The sequence below is a fragment of the Oncorhynchus gorbuscha genome, linkage group LG10 (genome assembly GCF_021184085.1).
Source record: "Oncorhynchus gorbuscha isolate QuinsamMale2020 ecotype Even-year linkage group LG10, OgorEven_v1.0, whole genome shotgun sequence".
NCBI classification, from domain to species: domain Eukaryota; kingdom Metazoa; phylum Chordata; class Actinopteri; order Salmoniformes; family Salmonidae; genus Oncorhynchus; species Oncorhynchus gorbuscha.
This window is the reverse complement of record NC_060182.1, coordinates 85,919,499-85,934,931: the sequence shown is the minus strand read 5'-3', so window position 1 is coordinate 85,934,931 and position 15,433 is coordinate 85,919,499. Positions and strand designations below refer to the sequence as shown.

Below are 15,433 nucleotides of genomic sequence, written 5' to 3'. Positions count from 1 at the left end.
TGCTGTTCTCACCCTGCTGTTCTCATCCTGCTGTTCTCATCCTGCTGTTCTCATCCTGCTTACTTATCCTGCTGTTACTCCTGCTGTTACCACACCATCTGTCAGACATAGAAACGTGTACACTTCACCATCTGTCAGACATGGAAACGTGTACACCTCACCATTTGTCAGACATGGAAACGTGTACACCTCACCATCTGTCAGACATAGAAACGTGTACACCTCACCATCTGTCAGACATAGAAATGTGTACACCTCACCATCTGTCAGACATAGAAATGTGTACACCTCACCATCTGTCAGACATAGAAACGTGTACACCTCACCCTCTGTCAGACATAGAAACGTGTACACCTCACCCTCTGTCAGACATAGAAACGTGTACACCTCACCCTCTGTCAGACATAGAAACGTGTACACCTCACCATCTGTCAGACATAGCAACGTGTCAGTAGAGATAATCAAAGTCTCCGTTTAAACCCACTGATTTGATAAGAAGTTTAACACTGTCCTATGACAACTTCTTCCTCAATGTCAATATAATGAAAGGAACTTTATAATTCAATGTATATAATTCAATGAACTTTAAAGGCATGAAATACACTGTAAACAAAACACAATAATATACTATATATATTTTTATTTCAGGACTATCTGAAGCAGGTGCTTGACATTGACCTCCATGCCCAGATCCATTTTGGACGCGTCTTTATGAAGCCAGGGTAAGGCATTATTTTTTTATTTTATAGTTTAGAGGTATATGCCTTGTTAATTCATCAAGTGAGGATGGTTTAGGCGAGATGGATAGTGAATCACGGAAGGTCTTAGCTGGTTCATCTTCTGTTTTCTTCTCTTAGTCTCCCCACCACGTTCGCCACTGTGGACATTGACGGGGCACGGAAACTGATATTTGCCCTACCAGGTATGTGTTTATGAGCTGTGCAAGTCGTATGTACTGTGTGTACAGTATCTGTTGTTTGTGTGTAGATCCGTAAATGATGTTGTTGAGTCTCAGGACTGGCAGGGGATCGCCGGCCTTGACTGCTCTGAGTCCAAAACGCCACCATTTAATTAACAACCAAATATACGTTTCCCTGAGAGAAACATGTTGTATTAATCCAGCAGCATGCCCTCAGACAGAGGTAATGTTTCTCTTTAATTACACCCCTCCTTCAGTTCCTGCAGCATCCTGGAACAAAACAGCCTTCCTTCCACAGTAGCAGTTTTTTCCCCGATTGATCATTTACATTTTGTATTTGAGTTGTTGTTTGTATTATAAATATGTTTGTGTGAGGGAATGTTTTATATCAGCCCTCCAAAACCATGTTCCTAGAGTTTACCTAAGACCCACCCAACTCTAAACATCAAACCTCAGCCAGCCCCCTTATCCACACCAAACCTGAAATTGGACCCCTATTTGACCCACCCAACCAGCCCTGCTGACAACAACCTCTTGTCCCTCTACTTTCCTAGCCCCCCCCCTGCACCTTGACCTCTCCATTGTCCCCAGCAGGCCCCCTTGCCTCTGCCTGTCCTATTGCCTCCCCCAGCCCCCCTGCCTTGCCTCTGCCCGTCCTACGTATGTTCGGAGGGCTAGTCTGTGGCTGTGGTGACTGCCACTGTTTTTATATTCCCCCTTTAAGGTAATTTCACCTTCAGAGACACAGGTGCCATTTTCATCGACCATGTCCCCGACAGTGAGGCAAGCAGGGTGCCTGTGCCACCGCGCGGAAGTAGGTGCTACCAACGTGGTTGACCGTACCGTTCAGTGTGCTCACTGCTCTCTACCGGAAAGCAAGCTTACTTCAAATGAGCTCAGAAAACGGAATTTAAACTGAAAATGGGAAGAATTGTTTTTTGCTTTAAGTGCTAAACTGAAACTTGGCCCAACCTCAAATGATATGAGCTTAAAATGATCTCAAAATGCAAACTTGAGGCCAAATGAACTTTTTATCTCCCAAACTCAGTTTGGGCATGTTTGGGGGCATTTTTGTTCGTTTTTTTAGTAGTGATTAAGCAAAACTTGAATCTTAACAAAAAAATGTTCACATAAAATATAGAGCTTTTTTATTTTCTTATGTGATTTTCTGTTCGGTTTTCTGAGAGAGAAATATTGTTTTGTTTCTGTGGCATTGCTGTTGGTTCTGTCGCGCCTCGTTCTGTTTCTCAGTGTGGTCCCGAGCCCCTGTGGGTATCTATCCCATCATTCCATGCTGTTGCTTGTTGTTGTGATTTGAGAGCGCTACTCACCCTTCCCCTGATGTTTCATTTCATTTGACCTTTTTGGACACCTCCCATCACTGCTGCTGGTTGGTGTAAAGACTTTTCCCACTCTCCCCAAAGAGCGCTCACCCACTTCTCCCACGCACCCCAAAAAGTGCTCACCCACTTCTCCCACTCCCCTAAAGAGCGCTCACCCACTTCTCCCACTCCCCTAAAGAGCGCTCACCCACTTCTCCCACGCTCCCCAAAAAGTGCTCACCCACTTCTCCCACTCTCCCAAACGAGCGCTCACCCACTTCTCCCACTCCCCTAAAGAGTGCACCCCTCCAGTCCCTCTTCTGTGCAACCTTAAAAAGTCAGAAGCGTACCTGTCTCAACTGTCTGCCTCCTCATCCCCCCAGCCCAGCCCGGCCCCCAGCCCAAGTCCCCCTGCACAGCCAAGGCACCCAGCTTGGTCCCCAGCCCAAGTCCCCCGGCCCAGCCCGGCCCCCAGCCCAAGCCCCCCTGCACAGCCAAGGCACCCAGCTTGGTCCCCAGCCCAAGTCCCCCGGCCCAGCCCGGCCCCCAGCCCAAGTCCCCCTGCACAGCCAAGGCACCCAGCTTGGTCCCCCGGCCCAGCCCGGCCCCATACTGACAGGCCAATGGGGTGAGAAGAGAACCACTCTGCACTGAGCCTTTATCCTGTCCTACAGGGGCTGCCAGCTGGAGCATGTCAATAACAATAATGCTCCTACACCCCAACCCGTCCAAACCTTCTCTGGCCTATCCTGTCATCTCCCACCTTAGCCCTCTGAACAGTGGTAATGTCCCGTCCTTTTCTCCCTCTCATCCTCAGCCCCTCTCTTTCTGTTGGTCAGGTAACCCAGTGTCTGCGGTCGTCACCTGTAACCTCTTCGTCATCCCTGCTCTAAGGAAGATGCAGGGGATCCTGGACCCTCGGCCCACCATCATCAAAGCCAGGGTAAGTTAACAAGAGTTGTTTTTTTTTGTTTTACACATAGCTTAATGCAAATACATTGGGGTTTAAAGTTGAGTGTGATGTCATCATTCTGTGCCCTGCTTTCCCCTGTGTGTGTAAACAGCTTTCCTGTGATGTAAAGTTGGACCCTCGTCCAGAGTACCACCGCTGCATCCTGACATGGCACCACCAGGAGCCTCTGCCATGGGCACAGAGCACAGGTATTATCTCATACACACAATACTTTGTCATCAGCACGTTTGCATGTAAAAAATGGATAAGGGAAAGTGTGTATCAAAAAGTTGATCCTTGTCATGTTATTGGCTCTCTCTCTGTCTCCCCACCCTCCTCCCTCTCTCTCCCCCCTCTATCCCTCTCTGCCAACACTCTCCTTTTTTTTATCTCGCTCACTCTTTATCTCTCTCTGTCTCTCTCCCCCCTTAAAGGAAATCAGATGAGTAGTCGACTGATGAGCATGAGGAGTGCCAACGGGCTGCTGATGTTGCCTCCTAAAACAGAGCAATACGTGGAGCTACATAAAGGAGAGGTTGTGGACGTGATGGTCATAGGACGACTATGATGATGTCATCTTACGGGGACAGATAGATAGACAGGGAGAGAAAGTGGTGCATGTCCACATATCATAACTATTCTGTAATATGCAATGGCACAGCTAGTTTTTGTTGATTTGAAGTTCATCAAGTATAATTAACCAACATCTGGAACACAAAGTAAATGAAGTACATACATTGATCATGAAATCTGAATTTGAAAAGATCATTCTATTTCAAAGAAAGACAATGTTATACCTTTTAAAGGTGAAAAAAATAAGAGATTTATTCTGTATTATATTATTATAATTATTATTATTACTATTATATTGTCATATTAAGCAACTCTGTTTCTCTTTCATCCTTGCAATTGCTTTGTGTGTTCAACCCTAGACCTTATAGATTGATAGCAGTAGCATTTCAATAACAAGCTGTAGGTGCTCAAAAAAAAATACAAATAAATTACTATTTTCTTATCTCACAAAAAAATGATAGTAAATACATATCTTCTTTTTGAACAGCGGAAACCCTTTTGAGATAATGTCAGAAGTCCCTCTTGGGGAACGTCCTGATTCTCCACCCTTCTCCTGAAGTGTACACTTGCACACTCCCCGTCATTTTTAAAGGCATTGGATTGGTGAAGGTAGGCATTGACTGGAGGGAGTTTCCACCAGGACTAGATCCATGCAGGAATAGAGTGAAGAATCAGGATGTAGCCTTGGTGCTCTGTCTTATTAGGAGTGTTTTCAGGGTCCTGAGGGTGCCTTTAGCTATCTTTCCCCTCCCTTTAGTATTCTTCTTCTCTTCTATGCCTCATTATATGGGCTTTATAATGCCTCATAATGGCTTCACACACAGCTTTGCTTGTTGTTTTTCTTGTGAGTCGTGTTTGTGTGCAGTTGCCAAAAGTGGTGGGTATCTTGGGCCAAAAGTCATAGGGTCATCATGATGAGACCTGGGCCTGTATTCATAAAGTGGCTCGGAGTAGTGATCTAGGACCAGGTCCCCACGTCTATATAATCTTATTCATTATGATAAACTGATCCTAGATCAGCACTCCTACTCCTTTATGATTACAGGCCTTGAAGGTGGAGAAAGGCAGCGAGTGGCCTGCCAGTGCCCCCTAGGCTGACTGTTTCCCCTAGCTGCCCCCCAGGCCCACTACTGTAGCTTCCCCTCCAGGCCCACAAGCTGCCCCCCAGGCACCCTAGCTGCCCCCTAGCTACCCCCCAGGCCCACTAACTTCCTTCCAGGCTGATCATTCCCCCTAGCTGCCCCCCAGTCCCATTAGCTACCCCCCAGGCCCACTAACTTCCTTCCAGGCTGATCGTTTCCCCTAGCTACCCCCAGGCCCACTAACTTCCTTCCAGGCTGATCGTTCCCCCTAGCTGCCACACAGGCCCACTAACTTCCTTCCAGGCTGATCATTCCCCCTAGCTACCCCCAGGCCCACTAACTTCCTTCCAGGCTGATCGTTCCCCCTAGCTGCCCCACTAGCTTCTTCATAGTCTGACCTGGTCCTGAAGTCCCACCCAGAGACGTGTATTCTTCCACATATCTAAATATATGCCTCTGGTCCCACCCTGTCTCCTGACCTACCAACACGGCCTGTCTCCCTGCCACCCTCACCCCTCCAGGACTGCTCACCTCACACATACTAGTACAGATATGTGAGGGAACTGGAGGAGGGAGGAAACTTAGTCTTTTATTTGTTTAATTTCAGAAGGAAGAAACAGCTTATTTAAAGTGCTGACTGCCTTTTTAACAACTATTCAAACAATGTACAGAAAAATACATGAATACAAAAGAGTGATATTGTACAGATTATGTTGACCAGCAATCCTGACTAAATTAATGAAGCAATGGGGAGATATTGAACTCTGTACTATAAACGTTTTCTGTAATATTGATGAAACTAATGAAAAATTAAACATCCTTGATCATTATGTAAAACAATTTCTTCAGTCTCTTATTTATAAACTGACGTGTCCAATTGGAAATATAAAACGATTATATTGTATTCTATGCTACATAGAGAGTACATCAAAATATATTTATTTCTACAGCATTGGTCCTTGATTTCAGCAAAAGCTTGCCCTGGGTAAAAAAAAAACAACATCTAAATCAACCCTGTCACTTACAGACGTAAATCATAGACTGTATATATGTAAAGTCGTCTTTCATTGGACAAAATAGAATTGTTTCTGGTCCTGTGAGCAGCATTGTCCAATCGCGAACGTTGTTTCATGCGAAATTACTGGGCGCTGTAGAGCAAAAGGGAGACCCTTCACGTCTGAACAACTCTCGAGTTGGAAATGACTCCTAACGCACGGCTACGGAAGAGAGGATCCGGACTGATATTGTGGCACAAAGTTAGCAAAGTTTTTTTGTTGTTGTTTTTTAAAACTCAACTGATACAAAAAACAGTGGAGTAATATTGGACATTTCAATTAAGAATATATTTTCGACAGGGTTGCGGGAATAAAGTGAGTAGTTCTCTTCCATTTCCTATGTATTTTGGAGTGTCATTGTCTGCGACGCGTTGCCAGGGAAGAGCTAGTCAGCTAGCGCGATCTTTTAAAGTTTGTTCTACCTGATGAACTAACAGAAGAGCATCTCACATCAGGTTGAACTAAAGCTGTTGTTTCAACTTCGTGTGATAACAACGAAATTGTGTATTTACTTTGGTAAAATTGTCACCGAATGTCACTTTCCATCCAATGGCATAGCAGAGAATGTCGCAACGCAATGGCTAGCAACTGCTACAAGCTAGAAAGACGGACTAGGTACTTTTGCCCAAACTGTTGCGTGCGTGAGGTGTGGGTGCGCTAATCGATGCACTCTTTCGACAGATATTTAGTTCGTCCATGTCTTTTGAAAAAAAATGTTTTTGCATGTTTGTCCATAACCATCTAGGTGGCTGGGTATTTGTAAAAAGCAGACTAGAAACTGTTTGCTACTAGCTAGCTCGCAAGGTGTAATTCTAGCTATGAAAAGGGCTCGTGCATCTAAAACATAATAGTATTCCAGCCAGGACACCCATGTCTCAAAACATTATATTTAACTAATTTACTAATCCAGTACAGATGGATGATAGTCTGTTTTTGACAGTAATGCAATAAAGTCTGACCAGAAAGACCTCATCAATCAACATAAGGATGACGGTGATCTTCGTTTGGTCACCATATGGCCTGTGTCAACATGAACATCAGCACGGATGTCTGACACCGAGGTTATGCCCGTATTGTGATCAACTACTCCTTTCAATGGCTGTCTTGAGCATCAGAGACTAACACATGCAGGCTATTTGAGCGTTGGACTAGTAACCGGAAGGTTGCAAGTTCAAATCCCCGTCGTTCTGCCCATGAACAGGGCAGAGGCTGTCATTGAAAATAAGAATTTGTTATTAATAATTTAATGAAGCCCACATCCATAACTCAAATCTTATGATGCAGCAATCAGAAAACCAAGACAGCTAGTCCGGGAAAGATTTCAGGAAATATTCACAAGCATGTGTTTGCGGGATAAATAAGCTGTCTTGGGTGCTTATCACCTACTGCCCAGCCTGATACTATAATGGTAAAACATAACAATCTTATCAGTCTCCATAATCACATGCCTCCAGTCACATGACTGTTCTACTAAGTGGGTTCCCTCCTTTTTAGGTGACCTAAATCACTGACCTAAAATTGCTGGGAAGGACCCCACTGACCTTGCTTAAAAACACAATGGTTAATTGATAATCACTGTGTTGTATTGTCAACAATAAGGCCTGAATTCACAAATTAGCTGATGACGAGCTATAGAATGCACGGCAACCAAGAGTTTTCCCCTTAATTTGACAAGTTTGTCATCAAGGTATTCAGGTGCTGGTATCTCAGATACTTCACCTTATTCGTTAGCAGCCAAGCCTAAACTAAAACAGCCCCTAACTGATGTGCCCCCCCCCCCCCCCCCGGCTCTGCTGTCCACCCTGGCTAGGCCACCCCCATAGTCATGGTTGTAGTAGCCAGAGAGAGCGAGGCTTCTATTTATCGAAGTATGAATGTTTTGTTGTGACTGGCAGAATGTTGCCCATATAGTAGTAAAAAGTTCACCTTCGCTTCCGTTTATGTCCACTGCCACGTTGAAGGTCATTGTCCAGTTTTGAGCAGGTAGAATAGCTGAAAGCACTCCACTTTAATTTTTGAGGAGTTTGATAGCTGTTGAGTGTACTTCTGCAACATGTTATCAAAATGTAACACTTACTATAAATGCCATTGTCTTATATGGACTAGAGACTGTCCTAGGCCCCTCTGTCGTTCTCTCCACCTTCATGCATCCCGTCTCCGCCCCCTCTCTACCACCCTGGTGCTGTTTGTTTTTATTTCACCTTTATTTAAAACCCTGTTACGAGGTGGTTCAGTATGTTACATGATCTCTCATTTCCTCTTCCCTGGAATCTGGAATGTTCATTATTTTGTGTGTGGAGTGTTGGAATGTGGAGTGAGAGTTCTGGAGAAGATCAGAATCCTGGTCTGTTTCTCCTCCACAGTGACAGGCTAAGGGAGGATAGGATACACTGACCCACAGCTGAGGTGTCACTGGGGACTCTCTGATTACATGTAATCAGAAGAAATAAGTTCACAGGCCTAGTTGATTTTCCTAGCCTATATTTCTCTCCTTTAAATGTGAGCCAAGAAGTGAGAATAAAAGCAGCGTGTGGGAATGAAAATATCTTGAGTGGAATGTTAGACTCTGCCCAGTGTTTATATTTGGTTTGGCTCAGGACAGTGGGCTGGAGGAGGAGGGCTTCTCAACCCCATCTGTGGTCTCAGAAGGCTAGACCAGGAAAGACCAGACAGACACCACCCTTTAAGAGCTCCCGAGTGGCACAGCGGTCTAAGGCACTGCATCTCAATACAAGAGGTGTCACTACAGTCCCTGGTTCAAATCCAGGCTGTATCACATCCAACCCATAGGGTGGTGCACAATTGTCCCAGTGTCATCCTGGTTAGGGGAGGGTTTGGCCGGGGTAGGCTGTCATTGTAAATAAGAATTCCTTCTTAACTGACTTGCCTAGTTAAATAAAAGAATAAGGTTGTCAAGTGGGCTGGTTTTAGCTGCCTGCAGTGCCCGTGACAAGCTGCCTCATGCCCACGGTAGTACAGGTCTGTCCTGTAGAGATGACACCTGCAGTGCTAGCAGGGCCATGTGTGATTCACCTCGTATAACCTAGCCATCAACAAGCCTCGAGGGTAGTATATGACATTCTAGTGTTGTTTATGGCTACACACCACCAGGTCCGGTCAGGACACGGACAGACCAACCTCACCCCAAACACCACCATGATGTTACCATGCTGTTTGCACAGTGTTAGTCTGTAAATCAGATTTAGCCTGGACCAGGACTGGTATGTTTGGGGGAAAAGACATTGATGTAGCCTGGACCAGGAGTGGTATGTTTGGAGGAGAAGACAGTGATGTAGCCTGGACCAGGAGTGGTATGTTTGGGTGAGAAGACAGTGATGTAGCCTGGACCAGGTGTGGTATGTTTGGAGGAGAAGACAGTGATGTAGCCTGGACCAGGTGTGGTATGTTTGGAGGAGAAGACAGTGATGTAGCCTGGACCAGGTGTGGTATGTTTGGAGGAGAAGACAGTGATGTAGCCTGGACCAGGTGTGGTATGTTTGGAGGAGAAGACAGTGATGTAGCCTGGACCAGGTGTGGTATGTTTGGAGGAGAAGACAGTGATGTAGCCTGGACCAGGTGTGGTATGTTTGGAGGAGAAGACAGTGATGTAGCCTGGACCAGGTGTGGTATGTTTGGAGGAGAAGACAGTGATGTAGCCTGGACCAGGTGTGGCATGTTTGGGGGAGAAGACAGTGATGTAGCCTGGACCAGGAGTGGTATGTTTGGGGGAAAAGACAGTGATGTAGCCTGGACCAGGACTGGTATGTTTGGGGGAAAAGACAGTGATGTAGCCTGGACCAGGAGTGGTATGTTTGGAGGAGAAGACAGTGATGTAGCCTGGACCAGGTGTGGTATGTTTGGAGGAGAAGACAGTGATGTAGCCTGGACCAGGAGTGGTATGTTTGGGGGAAAAGACAGTGATGTAGCCTGGACCAGGAGTGGTATGTTTGGGGGAAAAGACAGTGATGTAGCCTGGACCAGGTGTGGTATGTTTGGGGGAAAAGACAGTGATGTAGCCTGGACCAGGAGTGGTATGTTTGGAGGAGAAGACAGAACACCTACACACACACACGCACACACACTGACCCCTCCTCCCTTACCCACAGGTATTGAACCTGTTCCATCTGCCTTCGCTCTCACATTGTAGTTTATATGCTGCTGCTTAGTCTTTTGGGTTTAGGCCAGGCTGCTGATGGTGGCTGCTGATGTAGAAATAGTATTATCATATACATTTGGTTGATATGTGTAATGAGCTGTTTAGGAAGGTTTCTGCAGCCTCTACCAGGCCCATTGTGTATAGCTGTCTGGTGGTCAGTCAGTTCAGTTAGCCCAGTGGTTGAGAGGACCAGGAGGATGACCACTCTGTCTCCACCAGGGTGCTTAGCTAAGCAACACAGCAACAGATGGTCCACTCAAAGGGCCCAGTGTGTGCAGGGCTTGAAATTGAGGGCGTTTCTTAATCTCGAGGACTTTCAAAAGATGTCGACGACAGTTCAAAACAAAGGAATGTTTTGTTTAAAATTTTGATAACTATTATTTCATATTTTAATTGCAACAATGTGCACACGGAGGCAGGCCTACATGCAAATGTTCCAAAATGCAAATTGCGGGAAAACACATTTTCTAAAATGCACAAAACAGATGAGACTGTGATAGACTGTATCCAGTTTGCTGAGTAGAGTGTTGGAGGCTATTTTGTAAATGACATCGTCGAGGATTGGTAGGATAGTCAGTTTTACAAGAGTATGTTTGGCGGCGTGATTGAAGGAGGCTTTGCTGCAAAATAGTAAGCTTGATTCTAGATTTAACTTTGGATTGGAGATGTTTGATATGAGTCTGGAAGGAGAGCTTACAGTCTAGCCAGACACCTAGGTATTTGTAGTTGTCCACATATTCTAAGTCAGAACCATCCAGAGTAGTGATGCTAGTTGGGCGGGCGGGTGCGGGCAGCGATTGGTTGAAAAGCATGCATATAGTTTTACTCGCGTTTTAAGAGCAGTTGGAGGCCACGGAAGAAGAGTTTTATGGCATTAAAGCTCGTTTGGAGGTTAGTTAACACAGTGTCCAAAGAAGGGCCAAAAGTATACAGAATGATGTCGTCTGTGTAGAGGTGGATCAGAGGATCACCAGCAAGAGCGACATCATTGATGTATACAGAGAAAATAGTCGGCCCGAGAACTGAACCCTGTTGCACCACCATAGAGACTGCCAGAGGTCCGGACAACAGGCCCTCCGATTTGACACACTGAATTCTATCTGAGAAGTGAACCAGGCGAGGCAGTCATTTGAGAAACCAAGGCGGTTGAGTCTGCCGATGACCTGTCTGCCGATGACCAACTCGGAAACCGGATTGCACAGCGGAGAACGTACGGTAGGATTCAAAATGGTCGGTCATCTGTTTATTAACTTGGCTTTCGAAGACTTTGGAAAGGCAGGGCAGGATGGATATAGGTCTGTAATAGTTTGGGTCTGGAGTGTCTCCCCCTTTGAAGATGGGGATGACTGTGGCAGCTTTCCAATCTTTAGACATCTCAGACAATACGAAAGAGATGTTGAACAGACTGTTGCAACCCCTATTAACAATGGCAGTGGATAATTTTAGACAGAGGGTCCAGATTGTCTAGTCCAGCTGATTTGTACGGGTCCAGGTTTTGCAGCTCTTTCAGAACATCTGCTAGTTGGGTGAAGGAGAAGCTGGCGAGGCTCGGGCAAGTAGCTGCGACGGGTGTGGAGCTGTTGGCCAGGGTTGGGGTAGCCAGGAGGAAAGCATGGCCAGCTGTAGAGAAATGCTTATTGAAATTCTCGATCATCGTGGATTTATCGGTGGCGACCGTGTTTCCTAGCCTCAGTGCAGTAGGCAGCTGGGTGGAAGTGCTCTTATTCTCCATGGACTTTACAGTGTCCCAAAACGTTTTGGAGTTAGAGCTACAGGATGCACATTTCTGGTTGAAAAAGCTAGCCTTTGCTTTCCTAACTGACTGCGTGTATTGGTTCCTGACTTCCCTGAAAAGTTGCATATCGCGGGGACTATTCAATGCTAGTGTAGTCCGCCACAGGAAGTTTTTGTTCTGGTCGAGGGCAGTCAGGTCTGGATTGAACCAAGGGCTATACATTTTCTTAGTTCTACATTTTATGAAAGGGGCATGCTTATTTAATAACGACCAGGCATCCTCTACTGACGGGATGAGGTCAATATCCTTTTAGGATACTTGGCTGACAGCCTCATTTATCTATTTCAATTACCTAGGTCCTAGACCCTTATTGTCATAATAATTGTGAAGTGTTTTAATAAAAAATATTTATTAGTATTATTACATTTTTGGTTTTATTTGGGACGGTTGCTGTTTGGTTGAAATTGCACTTCGGGATGATTCTTGTACAGTGATGAGAAAATATTAGTCTCGATCCCTGGGTGTGTAGTAGCCCTGGGTGTGTCATTTGTCCTCCTTACGGACACAGCTCTTCTAGGGGGAGGGGAAGGTCTGTCATACTAAATTAGCTCAAGATCTTGAGATGGAATGTGTCAGGCTGCCATTTGTATGTGTGTAGTTAATTTGAGGTGCCTGGTGTGAAAATGGTTGAGTAGTGTGCACCACTGCTTTAACTACCACTGCATTCTCTAAACTTCCAATTCAGATCTGACTTCCCACCCCCTCTCATAAACAAATATACACTCATCCTTCTCATGACTAACCATGCTACTACTGTTGTTTTAAAAGGGAGCAACAGAGTGACTGGTTGACTGCCCTAAAATATCACTCCTCAGGTTTGTCAGGTATGTGTTTATAAGAGACAGATGTCAGGCTGGCCTGGAGCTTACTGGAGAGACACAATCTTCAGGCCTGACCTTCTGTAGTTAATCAATACACAGCCCATGGCATAACTGAAATGGCAACTTATAGCACGTCTACTGTGACGTTATAAACTGTGTGGTTCTAGCCCTGAATGCTGGTTGGCTGACAGCCATGTTATATCAGAATGTATACTACAGGTATGACAAAACATTTATTTTTACTGTTCTAATTATGTTGGAAACCAGTTTACCTCAGTGGTTTGTGATATATGGCCAATATACCATGGCTAATGCCTGGGTCCAGGCACTCGCGATGTGTTGTGCCTAAGAACAGCCCTTAGCCGTGGTATATTGGCCATATACCAACAGTCCTCGGGCCTTATTGCTAGAGTTGTAATTTTAGAGCAAAGGAAACTGAACTTAGAGGTTTTTAGAATGGCCATCTTTGTTTGGCTGCACATAGTTCATACTTTAAGCGATGCAGGCTTGTTTTCAACCACTATTGTCATCTTATTTTATGGTCTTCCCCTGCATTGATGCTCTTGAAATGGTAACAGGATGGACTTTGAGAGGCTGGGAATGAAGTCCGTGCTTGTTTGCATGACTCCGTAAGGAACATGGACAGTAAGGTGTTCTTCTCTGGCCACCTCATGTAAATTGTGTCCACTGAACACAGAGGCGTCAGTATCAACACATGAGTCAGTCTGACACTCACAATATGGTGGGCAAACCTTATCCATACACTGTGTTCTGCAAAATTGTTGTAGCAACACAAAGGGGGCAGGCAACAGGATACTCAAGGACATAAAATATATAGACTACATTGGCCACTGAAGAGACATTGTGTGTGTGTGTGTGTGTGTGCATATCTTGAAAAATCCTCGTGTGTCATTTGCCTCCATAAATTCCAATTAATTTCTTGAATTTGAATAGAATAAAAAAATGTAATTGAAGTAGTGAACAGGATACAGAATTTGAATGAAAGGAAATACAATTGAGTTAAATGAAATTGAAATGCCTATTCTATAATAGGTGAAATCTGTACAAACATACATCTTGTACATAAAACATCAATCATGTCATTATATACATGCCAGGGCTCGACATTAACGCTTGTCTAGACAAGTTAAAAAAATAAAAAATAGTCGGACAAAATAATATAGATTTAAGATTAAAAATAAATATCACCATCAAACAGTGTCTAATTTTCATGTAGGCCTAAATAAATAAACAGGCTTGCATGTCAAAGTGCGCCAGAAAATGTAGCCCAACCTTTAATTACAAAAATGTAAACTCCAGTCATGTTTGACATAGAACCAGTCAAAAGTTTAGACACACTGACTCATTCCAGGGTTTGTCTTTATTTATTTTTTACATTTACGTTGTTGAATAATAGTAAGGACATCAAAACAACAAGAAATAACATGAGTGTTAAAACAAATCAATATATATTTTATATTCTTCAAAGTAGCCAGCCTTTGCCTTGACTGCTTTGCACACTCTTGGCATTCTCTCAACCAGCTTCACCTGGAATGCTTTTCCAACAGTCTTGAAGGAGTTGTCACATATGCTGAATACTTGTTGACTGCTTTTTCTTCACTCTGCGGTCCAACTCAACCCAAACCATCTCAATTGGGTTGAGGTTGGGGGATTGTGGAGGTCAGGTCATCTGATGCACCACTCCTTCTTGGTCAAATAGCCCTTATACCTGGAGGTATGTTGGGTCATTGTAAAGTTGAAACACAAATGATAGTCCCACTAAATGCAAACAGATGTGATGGTGTATCGCTGCAGAAAGCTGTGTTAGCCATGCTGGTTAAGTGTGCCTTGAATTCTAAATAAATCACAGACAGTGTCACAGCAAAGCACCATCACACCACCTCCTCCATGTTTCACGGTGGGAACCACACATGCAGAGATAATCCGTTCACCTATGCTGAGTCTCACAAAGACACGGCGGTTGGAACCAAAAATGTCACATTTGGACTCATCAGACCAAAGGACAGGTTTCCACCGGTCTAATGTCCATTGCTCGTGTTTCTTGGACCAAGCAAGTCTCTTTCTTATTGGTGTCCTTTAGTAGTGGTTTCTTTGCAGCAATTCGATAATGAAGGCCGGATTCACACAGTCTCCTCTGCACCATTGATGTTGAGATGTGTCTGTTACTTGAACTCTGTGAAGCATTTATTTGTGCTGCAATTTCTAAGGCTGGTAACTCTAATGAACTCTGCAGCAGAGGTAACTCTGGGTCTTCCTTACCTGTGGCGGTCCTCCTGAGAGCCAGTTTCATCATAGTGCTTGATGGTTTTAGCGACTGCACTTGAAGAAACTGTCAAAGTTCTTGAAATGTTTCGCCTTGACTGACCTTCATGTCTTAATGTAATGATGGACTGTCGTTTCTCTTTGCTTATTTGAGCTCTTCTTGCCATAATATGTACTCAGTCTTTTACCAAATAGAGCTATCTTCTGTATACCAATCCTACCTTGTCACAAATCAACTGATTGTCTCAAATGCATTAAGAAGGAAATAAATTCCACAAATTAACTTTTTAACAAGGCACACCTGTTAATTTAAATGCATTCCAGGTGACTACCTCATGAAGCTGGTTGAGAGAATGTCAAGAGTGTGCAAAGCTGCCATCAAGGCAAAGGGTGGCTACTTTGACGAATCTCAAATATATCTTGATTTGTTTAACACTTTTGGTTACTGCGTGATTCCATATGTGTTTTTTCATAG

At 44.5% G+C, this 15,433-nt stretch overlaps 2 protein-coding genes across 13 annotated transcripts in view; both read left to right on the top strand.

The window, feature by feature from the left end:
* gphna (gephyrin a) overlaps positions 1 to 5,287 on the top strand; it is a 149,919-nt gene extending 144,632 nt beyond the window's left edge. For 6 of the 12 annotated variants that reach the window (XM_046367300.1, XM_046367301.1, XM_046367298.1 and 3 more), the window contains 5 exons: positions 649 to 722; positions 858 to 922; positions 3,081 to 3,184; positions 3,306 to 3,402; positions 3,628 to 5,287. In XM_046367300.1, coding sequence (XP_046223256.1) covers positions 649 to 722; positions 858 to 922; positions 3,081 to 3,184; positions 3,306 to 3,402; positions 3,628 to 3,761 — 474 coding nt within the window. In that variant the 3' untranslated portion in view covers positions 3,762 to 5,287. Of the gene's footprint in view, positions 1 to 648; positions 723 to 857; positions 923 to 1,643; positions 1,734 to 3,058; positions 3,185 to 3,305; positions 3,403 to 3,627 lie in introns of those variants that run through there. The other 6 variants (XM_046367290.1, XM_046367295.1, XM_046367291.1 and 3 more) reach the window with 2 other exon arrangements.
* Positions 5,288 to 6,026: 739 nt separating this feature from the next.
* pals1a (protein associated with LIN7 1, MAGUK p55 family member a) overlaps positions 6,027 to 15,433 on the top strand; it is a 51,812-nt gene continuing 42,405 nt past the window's right edge. Inside the window, exon 1 of the mRNA XM_046367715.1 lies at positions 6,027 to 6,218. The gene's annotated coding sequence lies outside the window, so the exon portion shown is untranslated. The remainder of the gene's footprint in view (positions 6,219 to 15,433) is intronic.